This window comes from Trachypithecus francoisi, unplaced genomic scaffold (genome assembly GCF_009764315.1).
Source record: "Trachypithecus francoisi isolate TF-2019V2 unplaced genomic scaffold, Tfra_2.0 Lachesis_group10, whole genome shotgun sequence".
NCBI classification, from domain to species: Eukaryota; Metazoa; Chordata; class Mammalia; order Primates; family Cercopithecidae; genus Trachypithecus; species Trachypithecus francoisi.
Genome location: NW_022681455.1, coordinates 117,025,847 through 117,044,755, shown reverse-complemented (window position 1 = coordinate 117,044,755; position 18,909 = coordinate 117,025,847). Strand labels below are relative to the sequence as shown.

General features: G+C 37.4%; 1 protein-coding gene across 2 annotated transcripts in view; it reads right to left on the bottom strand.

Annotated features, from left to right (window-relative positions):
- CNTNAP4 (contactin associated protein family member 4) overlaps positions 1–18,909 on the bottom strand; it is a 278,461-nt gene that overhangs the window by 74,052 nt on the left and 185,500 nt on the right. For both annotated transcript variants that reach the window (XM_033219075.1, XM_033219076.1), the window contains exons 10-12: positions 15,858–16,029; positions 11,108–11,214; positions 7,587–7,706 (exon numbers count right to left, since the gene is read on the bottom strand). In XM_033219075.1, coding sequence (XP_033074966.1) covers positions 7,587–7,706; positions 11,108–11,214; positions 15,858–16,029 — 399 coding nt within the window. The remainder of the gene's footprint in view (positions 1–7,586; positions 7,707–11,107; positions 11,215–15,857; positions 16,030–18,909) is intronic.

Sequence of the window (18,909 nt, the reverse complement as noted above, 5' to 3'; positions counted from 1 at the left end):
AACCTCCTAGGTTATCCGATTCAGACGCTGCAGTGGCTCTGACATTTTCGTTGCCTTTGAGTTGTTATATAATTCTATAAATTGTAGATAACTAATAGAATTGCTAAATAATGTTAAGTCTGGAACTGTGAAGGGCCCTGAGATGTTACCCTACTTGCAAGTTAAGGAGTTATATTGCCAATACACAGATTATATCTATCTGTTTGTTGATCTGTCTACTACCTACCTACCTGTCTAATCTATACTAACAGACACAGAGGACCTCTGAATCAGAGACCATTCACTCACAGAGAATCTCATTAGCATCAATCCCTCATACCTCAATTTCCCACCTGCAGATGCAGTGAGTGCTAGATAGAGCTGTGCCTGCTGGAGTTGTACCGGAAGAGGAGGATCACAAAATTATGAGGCTTGGGCTTACAGAGGGTACCTGCCACACTCTCTCCTCCTCCCCTCCATAGAGTGATACAAAGACTTTGGCTCTGGAATGTCACAAATTTTCTTTACAGGAGAGAAGGTACAAGCCCTTAGGTTTTTATTACTCTCAGAAAATAAGCAAATGCATCTGGGAGAGATAAGCCTTTAAATCTCTTCAGAGCTATTCACTATCTCTAACTTCCAAGACACATTTAATCATCCTTGAACGTAGGTTGCCAGACACTTTTTTTTTTGTCTTTGCCTAGAAATAAAAGCACTGTTTCCTTACAACAAATAATTCTTGTCTGTAGACAAGCAACTTCTACCTGGTTGAGGTTCTAGTGACTTCCCTCGCCCACCATGGATGAATCCAGTGTTGCCTCCATATGCACATTCGTTTCCGTGTTCCTAACATGTAGATACGTCTTTTCTTTGGATTCTCCTTTGAACAGGTTGTAATATCTTTCCAATTTCTTCATTAATAATGCATTTTAAAATCTTTAAAATTTTTTAACTTTTATTTTCATATCTGCATGACATTCATGATTTTACTTTATTACAAATTATCTTTTACTAAATACAAAAAGAGTGGTAGGGTAAGGAGACAGGGAAATGAATAAGAGATGGCTGAAATAGGCAGAAAGTCTACATTGAATGGTAGTTTGGGTTTACTCATGTCTTTTCCTGAAGAGATTTCACTATTCATAAATAAAGCAACTGAGTAATTAAGACCTTGATTTACCTTAGGCTGGCTGCTATTTTTTAGTGTGATAACAGTGCAAAGAGAAAACATGCTGTTTAAGCAGTACAGTTGCAAACCTTGTGTTACTTCATGCTTAATAGCCGAAGGTGATAGATGCGATAAAGACTAAGAGCAGGTAGGAAGTGCTGTGTTAAGGAAAGCAGGAGACAGGAGGGGAGACAGCTAGCCTTCTGGAGCAAAACCTGATGTAAATAGGACTGCATTTGAATAGCTGTTAAGAAGGCCTTTATTATTGAAATCTCTAACGTAAACATAATTATGTTATTATAAGTCTAACGCTCTCCAGCTTTCTCCTGTAATGGTCTCAGGAGCTCCTATCTCAGAAGCACATGGGGTACTTGTTAATAACGCAGAGACCCAGGCCTTGTGTTCTAAACTTACTGAGTCAGGGAAACTAAACCCGGGGGTCTCGGTAATGGGGCCATGAGAAGGGGTGAGTTTAACCCACAGAGTTTTCACTTTTAGAAAAACTTGAAAGTCTCTGTTCCAGCACTCATCAATTTCTTCCCTCTGGAACAATCATCCTTACAGTGCAATGTTTGATAATGAGAAACTTCTTGAACGTGAAACAATTTCATTGTAGAAAAAGCAATGAAGGCTGGGTGCAGTGGCTTATGCCTGTAATCCCGACACTTTGGGAGGCCGAGGCAGGCAGATCACCTGAGGTCGGGAGTTCCAGACCAGCCTGACCAACATGGAGAAACCCCATCTCTACTAAAAATGCAAAATTAATTGGGCGTGGTGGTGCCTGCCTGTAATCCCAGCTACTCGGGAGACTTAGGCAGGAGAAATGCTTGAACCCGGGAGGCGGAGGTTTAGGTGAGCTGAGATGGTGCCATTGCACTCCAGCCTGGGCAATAGGAGTGAAACTTGGTCTCAAAGAAAAAAGAAAGAAAAGAAAAGAAAAAGAAACAGCCACTGGGATTCACCTTATTCTAACTAATTATTTTAAAATTATGTTTGGAAAACTGTTTACAAAGAAATTTCAGCTTTTAACATCATTTAAGAAATTATCCATTCAAAATAGATTTTTTTTTTGTATATTTTAGCTTATAATGCTTAGAGGTATTTTAATACATGTGGAATCATTTGATACTAGTTCTAGACTAATAACTAGATTTTTTAATAAGACACATATTTGCAAGTTGGTGATTCAGCATTTTGTCTTATTTTCACCGTACCTGATCTATATAATTAAAAGATACGTTCTTGGCTGCAAGCAATGAGACATTGATAGAAGGTAACCCTTCCTAGTGGAAAAACTTTCAGGCTGTGAGAAAAGAGACCAGTGCTTGATCTATTCCTACCAATATTTTCACCCTGCTACACTTACCCTCCCTGAGCCTTGGTTTCCTTATTTGCAAAACCAGATCAATAAAGAGAGTTTCAAGCTATACCTCCTACACTTAACCTCCCCCATTCTTGGCTTCCTCATTTGCAAAACCAGATCAATAAGGAAAGTCTCAAGTAGTAACATGTATTTCTCACTGGGTTACAATACTCTGGGGTTGTCACTTTTGCTTGAATATGTTCCTATATTCCAGAGCTACTGGAGACATTTAGCTGTCTCTGGGTATCTGTATTTCTGAATATCTTGCTATCCACGTGGCTTTAAAAATTTTCTGAATATCCTCTTTTTCATCAATACTTTTACATAATCTTGCTGAATGAAGCACCTTTAATCTCTGCATACTTCCAGTGACTCCAGTCATTTTTTTTTTTTTTCATTTGGGATCTATGACCCATCTGACTGCATTTCAAAATCTAAGCTCCTAAAACAAGGAATTTGTTCTCTCTTTCTCTCTCTCTACACACACGCATACATATTCTTCAGGTCTCTTAGAATTGTTTAGTCTTAACTACAAGTTTTTTTTCCCCAAATAATTTGTTTATCAAAGATACATTTTCTATACTAAGGTACATTAATTTGCTATGTAATATTAAAAAAGTAAATGTTGATTTAATTTAAATAATGTATTCAATAAAATAAAATTGATAATTTATCACTTAGATAATAAAAAATACATATGGCCTATAAATTACTAAATTATTACCCATAATAAACATAAGATATGTAGTCAATATTCATTACACATGGATTCTCATTATTTATGAATTTGCCTATTTGCTAAAATTCATTTGTAACCCCAATGCTTTCACAGTCATCTGTGAACACATACAGAGCCGCAAAAATTGGGTCTGCCTGACATTCACATACCCCGTTAGAGCTGAACAAGGAAACACTGTTTTCTTGTTTCAGCTCTCATACAATAAACAAATGTCTCATTTGTAGTCTATTAAGTGCCACATTTTTTGCATTTTTGTGCTACTAGTTGGTGATTTTGCTGTTTAAAATGCCCCCCACTCCCAGAAATGTTGTCGAGTTCCTAAGCACAGAAGGCTGCATGCACTGAGCCTTAGAAAGAAAACACATGTGAGATAAGCTTTGCTCAAGCTTGAGCTACAGTGCTCTTGGCCATGAGCTCAATGTTAATGAATCAACAGTATGTATTAAATAAGGTGTCTTTAACCTGAAACACACATAAAACAAGATTATGTATTGATTGGTGGATGAGACCATTGTGATCAGAGGCTTGCAGGAAACTAATACTGTGCTTCCCGCTAGGAATAATTTGTTCTGTGTTTTCTAATCCAGTGTTTCTGGTTACTTTACAGAACATAACTACTGCAAACAATGAGAATGGATAGGGAGTGTGTGTGTGTGTGTGTGTGTGTGTGTGTGCTTCTTAAAGCTTCAAAGGCTAGAGATATTTATCAACCTATCACTGTCTAATTTCAGAATGAAACTTTCTATAACATGTGTATGTGTATAGCTCCGGATGCATTTATGGGAACATAGAATTTACAGGTTTGCAGTGGTGGATTGTTACATAAATCTCACTCACAATCCAACCTATCCAAGCTGAAAACAAAATAATAAAGCATTTTGGCACTGGAATTCATATCTTAGACTTGTAAAGTCTTCTCTTTTTTTCTCTGTAAAGTCCTCTCACATTTGTTATGTTTAATTCTCACGTACCAGAGTTGCCAGTGCATACCAAAGTTTGAGAACCATGATGTCTAAAACAGTGATTCCCAAACCTAAGGACACATAAGAATCATTTGGGAAGATCCATGATATGTTTTCCATTGACCCACCTCAGTGGTTGCTCTGGATCAGAACCACCCGCAGTGCTGTCTGGGCATTCGTACTGTCCAGGCAGGAGAGCTTTACTGTGAAGACACATATGCAGGAACCACCATTTGTTTTGGGTTGTTTTCGTGTATGGGGCAATGCCCTCAATGGTTGTGAGATAAATGGAAGCCACCAAGTGTGTTAAATGAAAAACCTTTGAAGATACATTCTATAGCAATTTCTGCCAAAATATGTGTTGGCACAGAGTTTGCCACCACCTGCAGTTTTTAGAACCACACATTCATTACTATAAAGAAGCGGTTGCTCCCAAATTCAAATGCCTCCTCAGAATCTTGTTTGAATGTGGAAAACCAGACATCTCAAACTCAAAAAAAAAAAAAAAAAAAGGACGTGTAAAACAGAGCTTATGATCTTTCCCTAAACCTTGTCTGATCGCGTCTTAAATAACGACAGTTCAAACACTCAATGGCCCAGGGCAAAAACTGTGTGGTTACTTTTGGCTTTTTGTTTTCTCACACATCATAGGTATGTAAAGAGAAAAATCTAACACCTTTCCTCCATCTACAGTGCTATTCTCTGGTACAATCAGTACTGGATTTTTGCATGACTTGAAATGGTCTCCCAACTCTTATAAAGTACAGTATGCATAGTCTCCTCACTCCTTTCCACCCCTGCTCCTGAAGAAGCATTCCCTAACCCAGAAGCAGTTGCAATCCAATGAAAGGAAGTTAGATTGCATCGCACCATTTCTTAAAATGCCTCAGTGTCTTCTCATCTCATTTCAGAGTTAAAAACCAAAGGTCTTACAACACTGCCATGAAGCGCATACTCTTCCCCTCCCCATCCTACTTGACTCTCCCCTCTCTTCCTACTCCCCACTTACTCACCATACTCCCCCTATCCTAGGTTTGTTGCTGTTTTCTAAACACACCTGGTAAGATCACCTGTCTCAGAACTTGGCAGTTTCTGTTTCCTCTGCCTGAAAGATACGTTTCCCAATTTTAAGTACCGAATCTCCCTTTGCAACACCCTCTGCCTCAAGGTATAATGATACTGCCCTTTTCCTTTGGTTTTGCTCTATGAAATATTGACTTCTAACACAGCACTCGGCTACATTGATCTCAGTTCAAAGTAACTTTCAGCAAATGATAAGGTTCTACATCTACAATGATACACTCCATACTAGCCACGGGAGGCTATTAAGCAGTTAAAATGCAGCCAGAGAGACTCAGAAAGTAAACTTAAAAAAAGAAAAATAGAGATGGGGTCTCACTATGTTGCCCAGGCTGGTCTCGAACTCCTAGGCTCAAATGATGCCCCCGCCTTGGCTTCTCAAAGTGCTGGGATTACAGGTGTGAGGTACTGTATCCAGCTGTAATTTAATCCTATTTTAGTTAAATTTTTAAATTTAAGTTTAAATTTTTAAAATGCAGTAATTTTGTTTTGTAATTAATTTTAATTAAAATAGAATTTAAATAGGCACTGGCTAGTGGCTACCATGTTGGACAGCACAGTTCATCTAGAATCTATTTTGTGTGTGTGTGTGGTGTGTGTGTGTGTGTGTGTGTGTGTGTGCGTTTGATGAGGAAGAGATCAATACTCCTTTTACTGACATTTAAATACAATTTCCAGCAGCACTACTGGTTGAAAAGACCATCTTTCCTTCATTACATATCAATGCCACCTTGGCCATAAATCAATTATCCATATATGAGTGAGTCTGTTTATAAATTCCCTATTTTGTTTTTATTGGCTTATTTATCTTTGCGACAGCTAAATACAGCTTTACATAGCTATCTGTATAATGCCTATATCTATCTAATAGAGTTGAATCCTTCAAATTTGTTCTTCAAGATTGACTTAGTTCTTCTTGCCTCTTCGTATTTACTCATGAATTTTAGAATATGCTTGTTGATTTTCACCAAAATAATCACACCAACCTATAAACAAACACCCTGCTTGAGTTTTAATTTAGGTTTGCACTGAATCAATATCTAGTTTGGAAGAACTGATATTATACAATATTGAGTCTTCTAATCAATGAACTTTTTTTTTGGTTTTTTTTGAGATTGAGTCTCATTCTGTCACTAGGCTGGAGTACAGTGGCACAATCCCAACTCAATGCAACCTCCACCTGCTGGGTTCAAGCAATTCTCCTGCCTCAACCTCCTGAGTAGCTGGGATCACCAGCGCGTGCCACACCCAGCTAATTTTTGTATTTTTAGTAGAGATGAGATTTTGCCATGTTGGCCAGGATGGTCTCCACCTGCCTTGGCCTCCCAAAGTGCTGCGATTACAGGCATGATCAATGAACATTTTATATTCCTCCATTTATTTAGGATATTAGTTCATCTAAAGGGCATTTTATACTTATCTGTGTAGAAACCTTGTACATCTTTCATTAGATTTACTACCATGTGTTTGAGGCATTTTGTGCTATTGAAAATATGATCTCCTAAAAGTTTATTTTCTAATTGTTATTGTTGATATACAAAAATAAAATTTTATTTAGTGTTCAATGGCAACCCTAATCTTAATAGTTTATCTGTAAATTGTTTAGAGTATTTTAATACATAACCTGATTATCTATGAATAATGAGAATCTTAGTCTTTTTTTCCCCCAATACTTATGTTTTTCATTTCTTTCTCTTCCTTTATTTCACTGTCTAGGACCTCCAATACAATGGTGACGACGATGGTATTAAAGGCGGTAACAGGAAAAGCTTTCCAATTCCACTGTAAACTAATATATGCTATAAGGTTTTCTGGTCTTTATCAAAATAAGGAAACTTCCTTCTATTGGCAATTTGTTGAGTGTTTTAAATTATGGACGAATATTGCATTTAATCAAACACATTTCCCATGTTTATTAATTTCTATGTAAATTCATGTAAGTAAAGAATTCAAGAAGATGTAAGCTTTATGTTTACATACATTTAAAAAGTAAATATTCTTCAAAGTTTTACATGTATCAATCTTCTCCCAGAAATAATCTATCCTTTTTGTTTGGGGACATAATTGGAAACATTTATTAGATGTTTTACACAGATGCCACATGCATTAAAAAAGATATTTAAAGTCATTACCATTTAACTATTTTTTTAAGATTTACGTTCAGTTTTTCTAAGGAACAATACACATTTTAATCAAGCTGCAAATTAGGTCAACATTCTGCTTATTTCATTTTAATTTTGCATATTTAAAACATGCATGCAAATTTAACTATAAAATAAAAGCTGATTAACTCACCAGTCATATTGCAATATAGAAGAAATGGTTCCAGGGGACCACTTCCATCTGAATCTATATAGTAAAACCCTGAAGTATTTCCTCTGTGCTTATAGGCTTCACATGACTGCTCATAGATAGCTTTAAAAAAAAAAAAAAATCATTAATGGAATAGCATGAAATGAATCTCAACTTTTATTTTGGACACGAAATACTGCAAGTCTTGAAATTTAATATGTACATTACTGACCAGGAGAAAAGCAAAACTTACTTTAAAACTAAACTCATTCTTTTTTAAAATTAACATGGATGAAAGTGATTTGATAGAAAAAATAAGGTTGATTTTATGACTTTTTAAAATCACTAAATGAAAATGAAATCACTTGGTCAAAACCAAAATTTAGCCACTTTGATATTCTGAAGAACAAGGAAAGAGAAGGTAGGTGTTTAAATGTTAGAGCCTTGTAAGTATAATGTCATAACTTATCTTGTGGCACACATTTTGGAATTTCTAATTCTAGTAACCTAATGTCTGAAGCACAACAGTGTAACCTCCTTAAATAATCTGCTGTTAGCCAATAATTATATAATAGAAACATTTTAAATCATGTTATAACTATACTCCATTCCCACAGAAAATTAACTATAGATAAAATATTTTTTCACAAAACAAATGTGATTCACAAAAGTACTCATCAATAATTTCTAGAGTAATTTACAAAAGAAACTCTCACCAATGCCATAACGAGAATTCAAGATAATTAAAATTCAAAGCAGAAGAAATACTTGTATGAACTATGCCCTCAAGTGGTTTCAATGTGTTTAGATCCATAATCGGATGTTTGGATGTTTTTAATTATATAATCCTAAATTTGCTATGTACAAAGTTTCATATCAGCACTTGTGTATAATGCACACTTCTCATTGAACACTTGGCCAATTATACCAATAGCTTCTGTTAAGCATTTTATTCTGTGAAACGAGAAATAAACAATCCCCTGAATATTTGCCCCTGAACCTATTTTAGTTTTGAAAATTATGTTAATGAGTGTTTAGACAACGTGAAATACTATGGCTAATTTGTTCAATGTTACCAAAATTTCAAGTAATCATGTAAATTTACTTCCACACTTCTCCACAGTATGATGGTTTTATTTTGTTCTTGTTATATATCATGCTGATAGAGATATAAGTATGGTTCATTTTCCAGTCACATTTGCATTTTGTGCACTGACATGGGTATGTAAAAATGACTAGTTTATCCATTTCAATGTACACACGCATATGTTCATAAAGTCCTTGAAAGAGTTTGGCAGAATATCCTAACTTTGTGGTGGAACTGGTTGTGGAAAAGGATTGGATAAGAATACTTGGAAGGACTTCTGAATTATGTGTATGGCTTGACTTTTTATAGCATGACTGTTGATTTATGTGCATGGCTTGACTTTTTATAACATGACTGTTTACTGATTATTTCCTAATAAGGCTTTGTAGCAAACTCCATCTCCTGCCCTCCGCTATTGCCAAGACTGTCGTTCTGGCTCCATTTCTCAGAATAGTTATGGGCAAAAACCCTTCAACTCTATTAGAGCTGTCTTCTCAAGAACCTAATAAATTAAACTCAATTATTGGATCAAATTGTGGGTCACAGATGAAAGTAACTCTATTTATTATCTAATTTTTGTCTTCAGAGTTGTTTAGTTTATATTTAGATTCAGTCATTGATAACAATTAAAATGAACAGTCAATGAAAACACTGAATAGCTTTCTGTTTTGAGTTAGTTACCACATGGGGATAATGGAGGATATAAAGAATTAAAATATACTGTCCCTTCACTAGCTGGATGTCCTGGGTCAAATAACTTGGCATGTGGGTACAGGTGAGGTGTTGGCTTCTGGGTACAGATGAGGTGTGGCTTTATTACCAGCTAATATTCTTCATAAAAATCTTATGAAGCACCTCAACATACACAATTCATGCCCAGGAATGACTCCAGCAATAGTGGTAGAGCTGGGAGATTCTCTTGGTGATGTCCCCCCCAGTATCGAATCAGGGCTTCTGAGGGTCCTCTGTGCAGGCCCCCAGAGCTGGGAGCCCAGGATTCCAATCTCAGCTCTGGCAGGAGCACAGTGTAATAGACAAAGGGTGGTGAGACTGATGGCTTTGTACCTAACACCCATGTCTTAAGTCAAGGATATAGGAGGTAGTATTAGTTCAGTTGCTCAGAAATGTCAGTAATAATCAGAAAAAATGGCAGAAAAATGGGCATTTTGGTCTTCCCATTTGTGCCCCGGAACAACTGGACAATGAAATAACATGAGCCTCACAACACATGCAAGCCATTTCATCAGAAAAAAATTTCATGATTTGTAATATAGCAAAAAAGGGATATTGGTTGTTATCCCAGGCTCTAGAAGATGATGTCACAAGTTCACATCCTCATTCTGCCTCAACTATTTTAAGTAGCCTTGAACAAGTAGATTAATATATATTTCTTTATAAGTAAGTTGCCTATAATAGCATTAACCTACCAGGGTGACCATCAGAATTAAACGAGCTAGGACATATAAAATATTAGATCCATACCTGGCATTTAGAAAGTATTGAATAAAATTAACTATTTATCTACCACCATAATTTAATCATTATCTACCACCCTTTTCCTTATCACCCTCATTGAATAGGGTTGCAAGATAATATAAGGATTATCTGTGCAATAGACTGAAGGTTTGTGTCCTCTCAAAACGCATATGTTGAAACTTAGTCCCCAATATGGTGGTATTTGGAGGTGGGGCCTTAGTGAAGTGATTAGGCCATGAGAGTGAAGCCCTCATTAGTGGGATTTAGTGCTCTTGTAAAAGATTTCCCAGAGAGATCCCTCAGCCCTTCCACCATGTGAGGACACCGTGAGAGGATGGAAGTCTATGAACCAGGAAGCACACCCTCACCTAATCTGCTGGCCTCTTGATTTTGAACTTCTCAGCCTCCAGAACGGTGAGAAATACATTTCTGCAGTTTGTAAATAACCTAGGCTATGGCATTATGTTACAGCTCTCCAAATAGACCATGACATCTAGTCCCTATTGGATATCTGAATCTTCATGCCACAAACCACCCCACCCCAGTCCAACCAGGGTTGTTTCTGGGAATCTCTTTGTTTAATTGCATGAATAATAAGAATGTGGTAACTGAGCATGTACTTGTACTGTGCCTTCTAGAAAGTCTCGTGTCAAAGTGCTGGCCCAATTCAAGTAACAGAGCAAGATAACAAAATTCACCTTCTGCATTTTATTTGTTTTCGATTCTTGGCTACCTTTCATCTTCTATATGTATTTTCCCTTTGCCAGGTATCCTCTTTTCTCACCTGTTTCATATTATGTACTTCTATAGGCTATCTTGACTACTTTATGAAATGAGATGTGGATTAACAACTGGATGCTGAGTTTGCACAGAACAGACATATATACACACAGCAATGAAAAGGGAAATGGGACAAAGAAACCATCACAGGGGCAAGAAAAAGCAGATGTGTTCCGCTTACAGTTATGGCAAGTAGCTCCTCTGTAACCAGTGTTGGTACAGTTACAATGGAAGGCGCTCCAGGACTGGGAACACTCCCCGCCGTGTTCACAGTAGTTGGGGGAACACCTAAAAGAAGGTGCAGATACAATCACCAGTTTCCATTTTAAGATATCTTAAAGTATTGACCATTTATACATGGTCATGAGAAAGACGGATTTCAACTATAACATAATGACTAATGATGCTTCAGTCTGTTGTTAATCACTTTAATCACAAAACTAAACCTTAGATCAATACATTCATCAGATTTCAGCCAATTCTCAGGTAGTTGTGACTGCTTAATTTTCAACATGTCTCACTATATCAGAGCCCTTCATTTTCCCTAAGTGACATAACATGGATTCAACATGTTGGCAGAAATATCCATAGCATACATGAAATAACATTTTATCACACTGAATTGCTACATTGTTCGAACACTGAAAGGAGAAGGAATAAAGATAGAAGAAAAGGTAAAAGGAAGACAGAGGAATATCTTTCTTCACTTGAGGTATACTTCTAGGAATGTAGGAGAATACACAGTATAGACTCACAAATTTCAAGCAGTGTGTCGGGGTGCTCTAAGGTGCAAAATAGAACTCACAGGGACTCCCAGGATAATTTAAGTCTTCAAGAGAAATATCTGTCATACTCAGCACCTATCAAACACTGTGTGACTTACTAACTAGCTTGAGGTAATTCAGTTTCAACATTAGATCATTATATATTCCCTTTAATCACATCCTATCCTTCAGGAGCAGGGTTTTAGTAATTGTTTGTTTGTTTATTTATTTATTTATTTATTTATTTATTTATTTGGACGGAGTCTCGCTCAGTCGCCCAGGCTGGAGTACAGGGGCGCGATCTCGGCTCACTGCAAGCTCCGCCTCCCGGGTTCACGCCATTCTCCTGCCTCAGCCTCTGAGTAGCTAGGACTACAGGCGCCCGCCACCATGCCCGGCTAAATTTTTTGTATTTCTATTAGAGACGGGGTTTCACCGTGTTAGCCAGGATGGTCTCGATCTCCTGACCTCGTGATCCGCCCACCTTGGACTCCCAAAATGCTGGGATTACAGGTGTGAGCCACCGCGCCCGGCCGTAACTGATTTTTTAAAAAGCAAGTACCACGTGAAATCAACATTGAACAAAAATATGAGGCTAGTGGAGTCTCATCTATTTTTTGTTGTTGTTGTTGCTTTGGTGGTTTTTTTTTTGAGACAGAGTCTCACTGTTGCCCAGGCTGGAGTGCAGCGGCACCATCTCGGCTCACTGCAAGCTCTGCCTCCTGGGTTTGAGCAGGGTTCTGCCTCCTGTATCCTCCTGCCTTAGCCTCTGGAGTAGCTGGGATTACAGGCTTTCGCCTCCACGCCCTGCACTGGAATCTGATCTGATTTCAAGTCTTGAGAAACGGTGGTGTGTTCAACAGCCACACATGTCCAAATACTAAGTAATTGTGTTTAATTAAAAATAATTATTTTCCAAATCATGTATATCACTTTTTTCAAAAGGTTCCTCGGTTGTTATGGCATATTTGTTAAGTTTTTTGGACCCGAACCACTTTTTAAGGTTAGGGATATATTTCTAGTGTTAGGAATGTCTTTTGGCCTAGGGGCATGGTGAAAATTACCGAGACACATAGGGCACCATAGACGAAGAAGTTTGGAACGTTTTGTTATTGACTCAAATAGCCCTAATCAGATTTTTGATGACTTTTAGGATGTAGAATGAAAGGTAAATTGAGATCAAGACTTTAAATGCCCTCATTCATTACAGATTAACAACTAAATAAACTATAAAACCTGCAAGAACATATTTGTGATGGGGTTTTTACCATCTCCTTTATTAAAACTAAGGAGGAGAACTTCCTGTTTTGCTTACAGAATTATTGAACCAACAAATGATACATTTATTATGCATTAAATATTAACCACCCCAAATGTTAACGTGCACCCAGAGGTGCTGCATGGCATGGCAGGCAAATATTTCAGGGAGACTTCCCTGGATCCACGGTGCTTGGGCTAGAGGCTGGGCTCTGCCTTTTCTTAGCCATGTCATTTTAGCCAACTTATTCTCTCTGTGCATCTGTTTCCATATTTATAGGAAACAAACACTATTAAGAACAGGTTCTAAGAGATTTTGTGAGGCTTGATTTAAATGCTCATTCATGTTAAGTGCTTAGCATAAGGCCTGGTACACAGACTTTTTTTAAAAAAGGCTCCATTTAATTCTTGGGATGCCATCCATCTTCGGATGCCATGTCAGTAGGTATAGCATATAAGACCAAACTAAATATATATATCTTCTTCTGAGTATAAGACAACAGGTTCAGAGATACACCTGGAAATTTAAAAAGTATGCAAATGTTACTTTGATTTCTGCTATATTTTTAAGATTGTTAGGGTTACTGTTAGCCTAAAGCGTCTTTTAAAAAGAAACATGTATAGTCAAGGTCTACCCATAATTTACTATTTCTGAAAAGCATTTTTAAGGTATAGCACTAAAGTGATATATTCTCCAAATGTGCTGATGGTCCTCTATTTTACAGAAAGTATGTACCTTCACAAAGTAGGCAACCGGGAGTCCGTGTGTGAAATGGCAGCTCCAGAACATGTCCACATGTTCTGGACAAAGGGTAGATATACTTGTACCAAATGAATGTTCTGCAATCCAAGATCATCAGCATGCACTACCACTCAGTGTGCATGACTGAGCCTCTCCCTGCCAGTTTCCCTGATGGCTGCTCCCCATCAGGGGTTGGGGAGTCCCTGCCTCTGTGGGCAAGCCTTATATTGAGAAGCTATGCCCAGAAAGCCTCTCTGTGTGCCCTCCCCCAAGTCAGGTTTTAGGTTCCAGAGCTGTTAAGGTGGTAACTACGGACAAGTTTGCAACAAATGGACCCAGAAGTCATTCAATCCCCAAATCAAGCCAGTTGAGGTTTAATGTCTAAATTCTCTCTTTTCATATCATCTTTCATTATAGAAAGAATTGTTTTCTCTGCAAATTGTTTTAAATAAATAAATGAGTATTTGTGGGGAGGAAACTATGTCCTTCTACTCTTATTGCTAAATATGGTGATTATTGCTGCTTTCTGGACATCATGAAGTATCTATCAGTGTTCAAAACAGGACTGACAAATATTACTGAGTGGTCTGCTGGATACAAATAAAAGAGTCTTTTTGTTGACAAAATGTCTCATAAAAGTAAAAAGTTACTTTTGATGCTCCTAATTTATGTATTTATTCAAAATACATATTGAACATTACTAGAGGGTAGAGGCTAATTTGGTCACACTGTTTTAAAAATTGTTTAATCTGTAATGGTTATGACATTCCATTAAACTCAGTAATTAAAATTAACACCCTTGATATGAAAGCATGACTGGCAAGATGACTTAGCTATAGCTCATGCCTAACCACAGGTTTCAATTATTACTAACTATTAATTACTATTTTTGGCTGGGTGCAGTGGCTCACACCTGTAATTCCAGCACTCTGGGAGGCTGAAGTGGGCATACAGCCTGAGCTCAAGTGTTTGAGACCATCCTGGGCAACATGGCAAAACCCTGTCTCTACAAAAAAATACAGAAATTAGCTAGGCCTGGTGTTGTGTGCCTGTAGTCCCAGCGACTCAGAAGGCTGAGACAGGAGGATGGCTTGAGCTAAGGAGGTGGAGGTTGCAGTAAGCTAAGATCGCACCACTGCCCTCCAGCCTGGGCAACAGAGCCAGATCTTGTCTCAAAAAATTTATTTATTTATTTATTTATTTATTTATTTATTTAAGACAGAGTCTTGCTCTGTTACCTAGGCTTGAGTGCAATGGTGTGAACTCGGCTCACTGCAACCTCCGCCTCCCTGGTTCAAGTGATTCTCCTGCCTCAGTCTCCCAAGTAGCTGGGATTACAGGCAACTGCCACCACACCCAGCTAATTTTTGTATTTTTAGTAGAGATGGGGTTTCACCAGGTTGGCCAGGCTGGTCTCGAACTCCTGATCTCAGGTGATGCACCTGCCTTGGCCTCCCAAAGTGCTGGGATTACAGGCATGAGCCACCGCGCCCAGCCAAAAATATATATTATTTTTAAGGTGATTTGTCCTCCACAATTAACTCTCAAGTCCTGCCTTGTCACGTCCTGTACTGATGCTCCTGTTGAAACTCTTTGGTCATCCTTATACCTTGATCAATACCACAACCCCAAGCTTCTCTAGAGAAGTTTGTTTTCATTTTCCCTGCAGAGAAGATGGTAATGGGTTGTTAAAGAGGAACGTTAGGAGAAGTGCAACCAGTTGAATTCCCCTGCCTTGGAAAATATTCCACTGTCAGGGTGGCAAATGCCAGTTTGATAACTAACCACATAGTCTCAAATGTATTGGTACCTGATGATCAATTTTACTGTTCAAGTGCCTTAATATATTGAGTTTAATGACATATTTTTTTAACACATCTATACTTGTCTAAAATTACAGCAGCATCAACAGTATCTTTCGCGAACTGGTAGCATGTGTACATATGAAGCCATACATAACATGGCCAAGTCTTCCAAATTCTGTCATTTAAAACATGACATTTAAACAAAGTGTGCATTTTTTCTTATTTGTAATGTAAATACACTCCGTTTCCTGTGGAACAGTTAAGAATGGGGAAGAGGAGAGAAGAATTGTTCATCTTATACATAAACTTTAATCCAATGCCTAAGTTTGAAAGGAGGTCGAAATGAAGTGAGATTGCCCTTACCTGTCTGAGATGCCACACGAGTCTATCTGAAGGTCACTGAAGTTCCCAAGGGACCCCTGCTGAACTGAAATCAGATCTACCACTCTGCCATTGACAGAAATGAGCCTCATACATCCCTGAAATCCACCAAGTGGACTTTTACATTTGGATCCAAAGCTTTTGTCAGGACAACCTGATAAAAACAAAATAAAACCAGTGCACATCATAAAGAATCAAAATTCAGTATCATGGACTTCATTTAAAAAATAAAAGAAAGAGGCATATGATTATTTTCTGTATTAAAGGAGGCAATAATGACTGCAGTCATTATTAGTTTGATCTAAATTACAAACTGAAATTCATACAAAGAATTTTTTATTTACATAGCATTCCCAGGAAGTCACTAGTATTATAATAATGTGCAAGGATATTAGCTTGATCTAGATTTGAAAAATATAAACATTAGCTCCAGAATCCTAAACATGCCAGCCAGCAATATTAAACTGTATATAACTTACAGATGGGAATTTAGTCTTTTGAATTGCACAATTAAGAACATAAAAGATGAAAGCATGTACTATGTATAAGAAAAGATACATTAATAATGGTGAAATGTCCTTGTATTTATAAAGCTAACTATTTGGAAAATGGGTTCTCTTGGGTTGGAATAAAATTACCAACTGTTTATCTAATTAATTATTGCATTTTCCTATATATAAAGGAACCATATACACAAGGATTTTAGTAAGTCTTGATGGTTTAATATTAAAAATATTTCACAGTTTGATTTTATTCTTTGCCTCATAAAAGAATGTTTCATTTACATTGATTTTTTCTAACATTTATATAAGGCTTGTTTATAATTATTTAAATAATAAATATAACATTAACCATTATTGTCTGTGGTCTAATGGCATTCTAAATGTTTCTCTATCCAAGTGGAATAATAAGTTTACGGAGTATGAATACATGTATTACATTTTTTCAATTTTTAATTTGTATGGATACATGGTAGGTGTATATACGGGTACATAAGATATTTTGAAACAGGCATGCAATGTGAAATAGTTACAACATGGAGAATGGGGTATTCATCCTCTCAAGCATTTATCCTTTGTTTTATAAACAATCCAATTAAACTATTTTAGTTATTTTAAAGTGCACATTTATTAAAGACCATAGTTACCCTATTGTGCTATCAAATAGTAGGTCTTATTCATTCTTTCTCATGGTATTTTGTACCCATTAACAATCCCCTGGGGCCGGGCGCGGTGGCTCACGCCTGTAATCCCAGCACTTTGGGAGGCCGAGGCAGGCGGATCACTAGGTCAGGAGATCGAGACCATGGTGAAATTCCGTCTCCACTAAAAATACAAAAAAATTAGCCGGGCGAGGTGGCGGGCGCCTGTAGTCCCAGCTACTCCGCAGGCTGAGACAGGAGAATGACATGAACCCGGGAGGCGGAGCTTGCAGTAAGCCGAGATCGCGCCACTGCACTCCAGTCTGGGGGATAGAGCGAGACTCCGTCTCAAAAAAAAAAAAAAAAAATCCCCTACTTCTCCCCAAACTCCACTACACTTCCCAGCCTCTTGCAACAACATGGATGGAACTGGAGGTCATTATGTTAAGTGAAATAAGCAAAGCACAGAAAGACACACATTATGTGTTCTCACTTATTTGTGGGACCTAGAAACCAAAACAAATGAACCCGTGGACATAGAGACTAGATGGGTGGTTATTTTTTAATTACTCTTTATTTGCCATGATAATCATCAAACACTATCACAATTTCAAAGAATAAGTGAGTCAGCAACTTCTTAATTCCTGTACAATCCACACTAGTTTTCTACTTGTGAATTTCCACTATAATTAAATTGTTTGACTGATAATATTTTTCCTTAATGCTTTGTTTTCCTGACAAAATACATTTACATGGCAAGTAAAGGACAACATTCAAATTTAAAACTATTATCAGACACTGAAACATTTTATTGTAACCTAATGGAGACTTTGAAGTTTCAAATTTAATATATCAAGATAAATTCATCAAAGCTTTTTGAGTGTTAATTTATTGTACATGGTACTACACACATTTCCAGTGCTTAAATTTCTTCTGTAGTATAAGATACGGTTACCATAATCTCAGTATGTATTCTAAATGACTTATTAGCCAATTAAGAATGTTAGGGTAACAACTGAAAGGATAAGAGTTCAATAATATTTTGAAGCAGCTACAGTATGCCAGGCATACAAATAACTCTGCTAATCTTCTTTTCTCCAGGTGGCGTTTCCTGACACATACCAAACGAACTCAGAATAAAATAAATTGTGCAATATGCCTTTAGGGAACAAAGCTAAGTAAACCCAGAGTCACAAGGAAAGATCATGGAATTTTACAGAAAGCATACTATCCTATCATGAGGCAATTCATATTCCTAGCTACAATGTTCAATAAGCAAGAGATTCTACGAACAAAGCGAGGTTCAACCCAGGTTAGCCTCATTAGTCTACGATAAGAGGCAGCAACAAGTTAATATAATGCAATACCAGAGAGAAGTTCAGCACTGAGCCCAATTTGAGATGAAAGTCCTAAAATAGGAAGATTTCTGAAGAATACTTAATGCTGAATTAATGGATGGATCCATTACTGGAGGCAGTCAGCATGTTAGGCACCTCTGAGGATAACAGATAAATTATCACTATATGTCACTGCAGCAGAAGTGAGATGTCAGGTTAGACTTCACAGTGCTGTAGTCAGTTCATTGGATGGAGAATGTTTGCTTTACACAAGGGAGGGGGATGTAAGAATTTTGCACACAGTATCCCCAGCTTGTGCTGCATGGCGTGTTAGGCATTGCAAAAGATTCCATGGGGGAATTTACAGAAATGAGACACTCAGTCATTCTGAATTTAGAGAATCTAAGTTTAAAATGTGTAATTTATAAATGATAAAAGCTGAGCAGAATGTACCACCACAATGCAGTCTTTGTGAAAAACACCTGTTTGAGGGTGGAAAAAAAAGTCCAGAGTAAAAAATGATGGCTGGATGATAGAAGTCTGGTGTGGCATATAC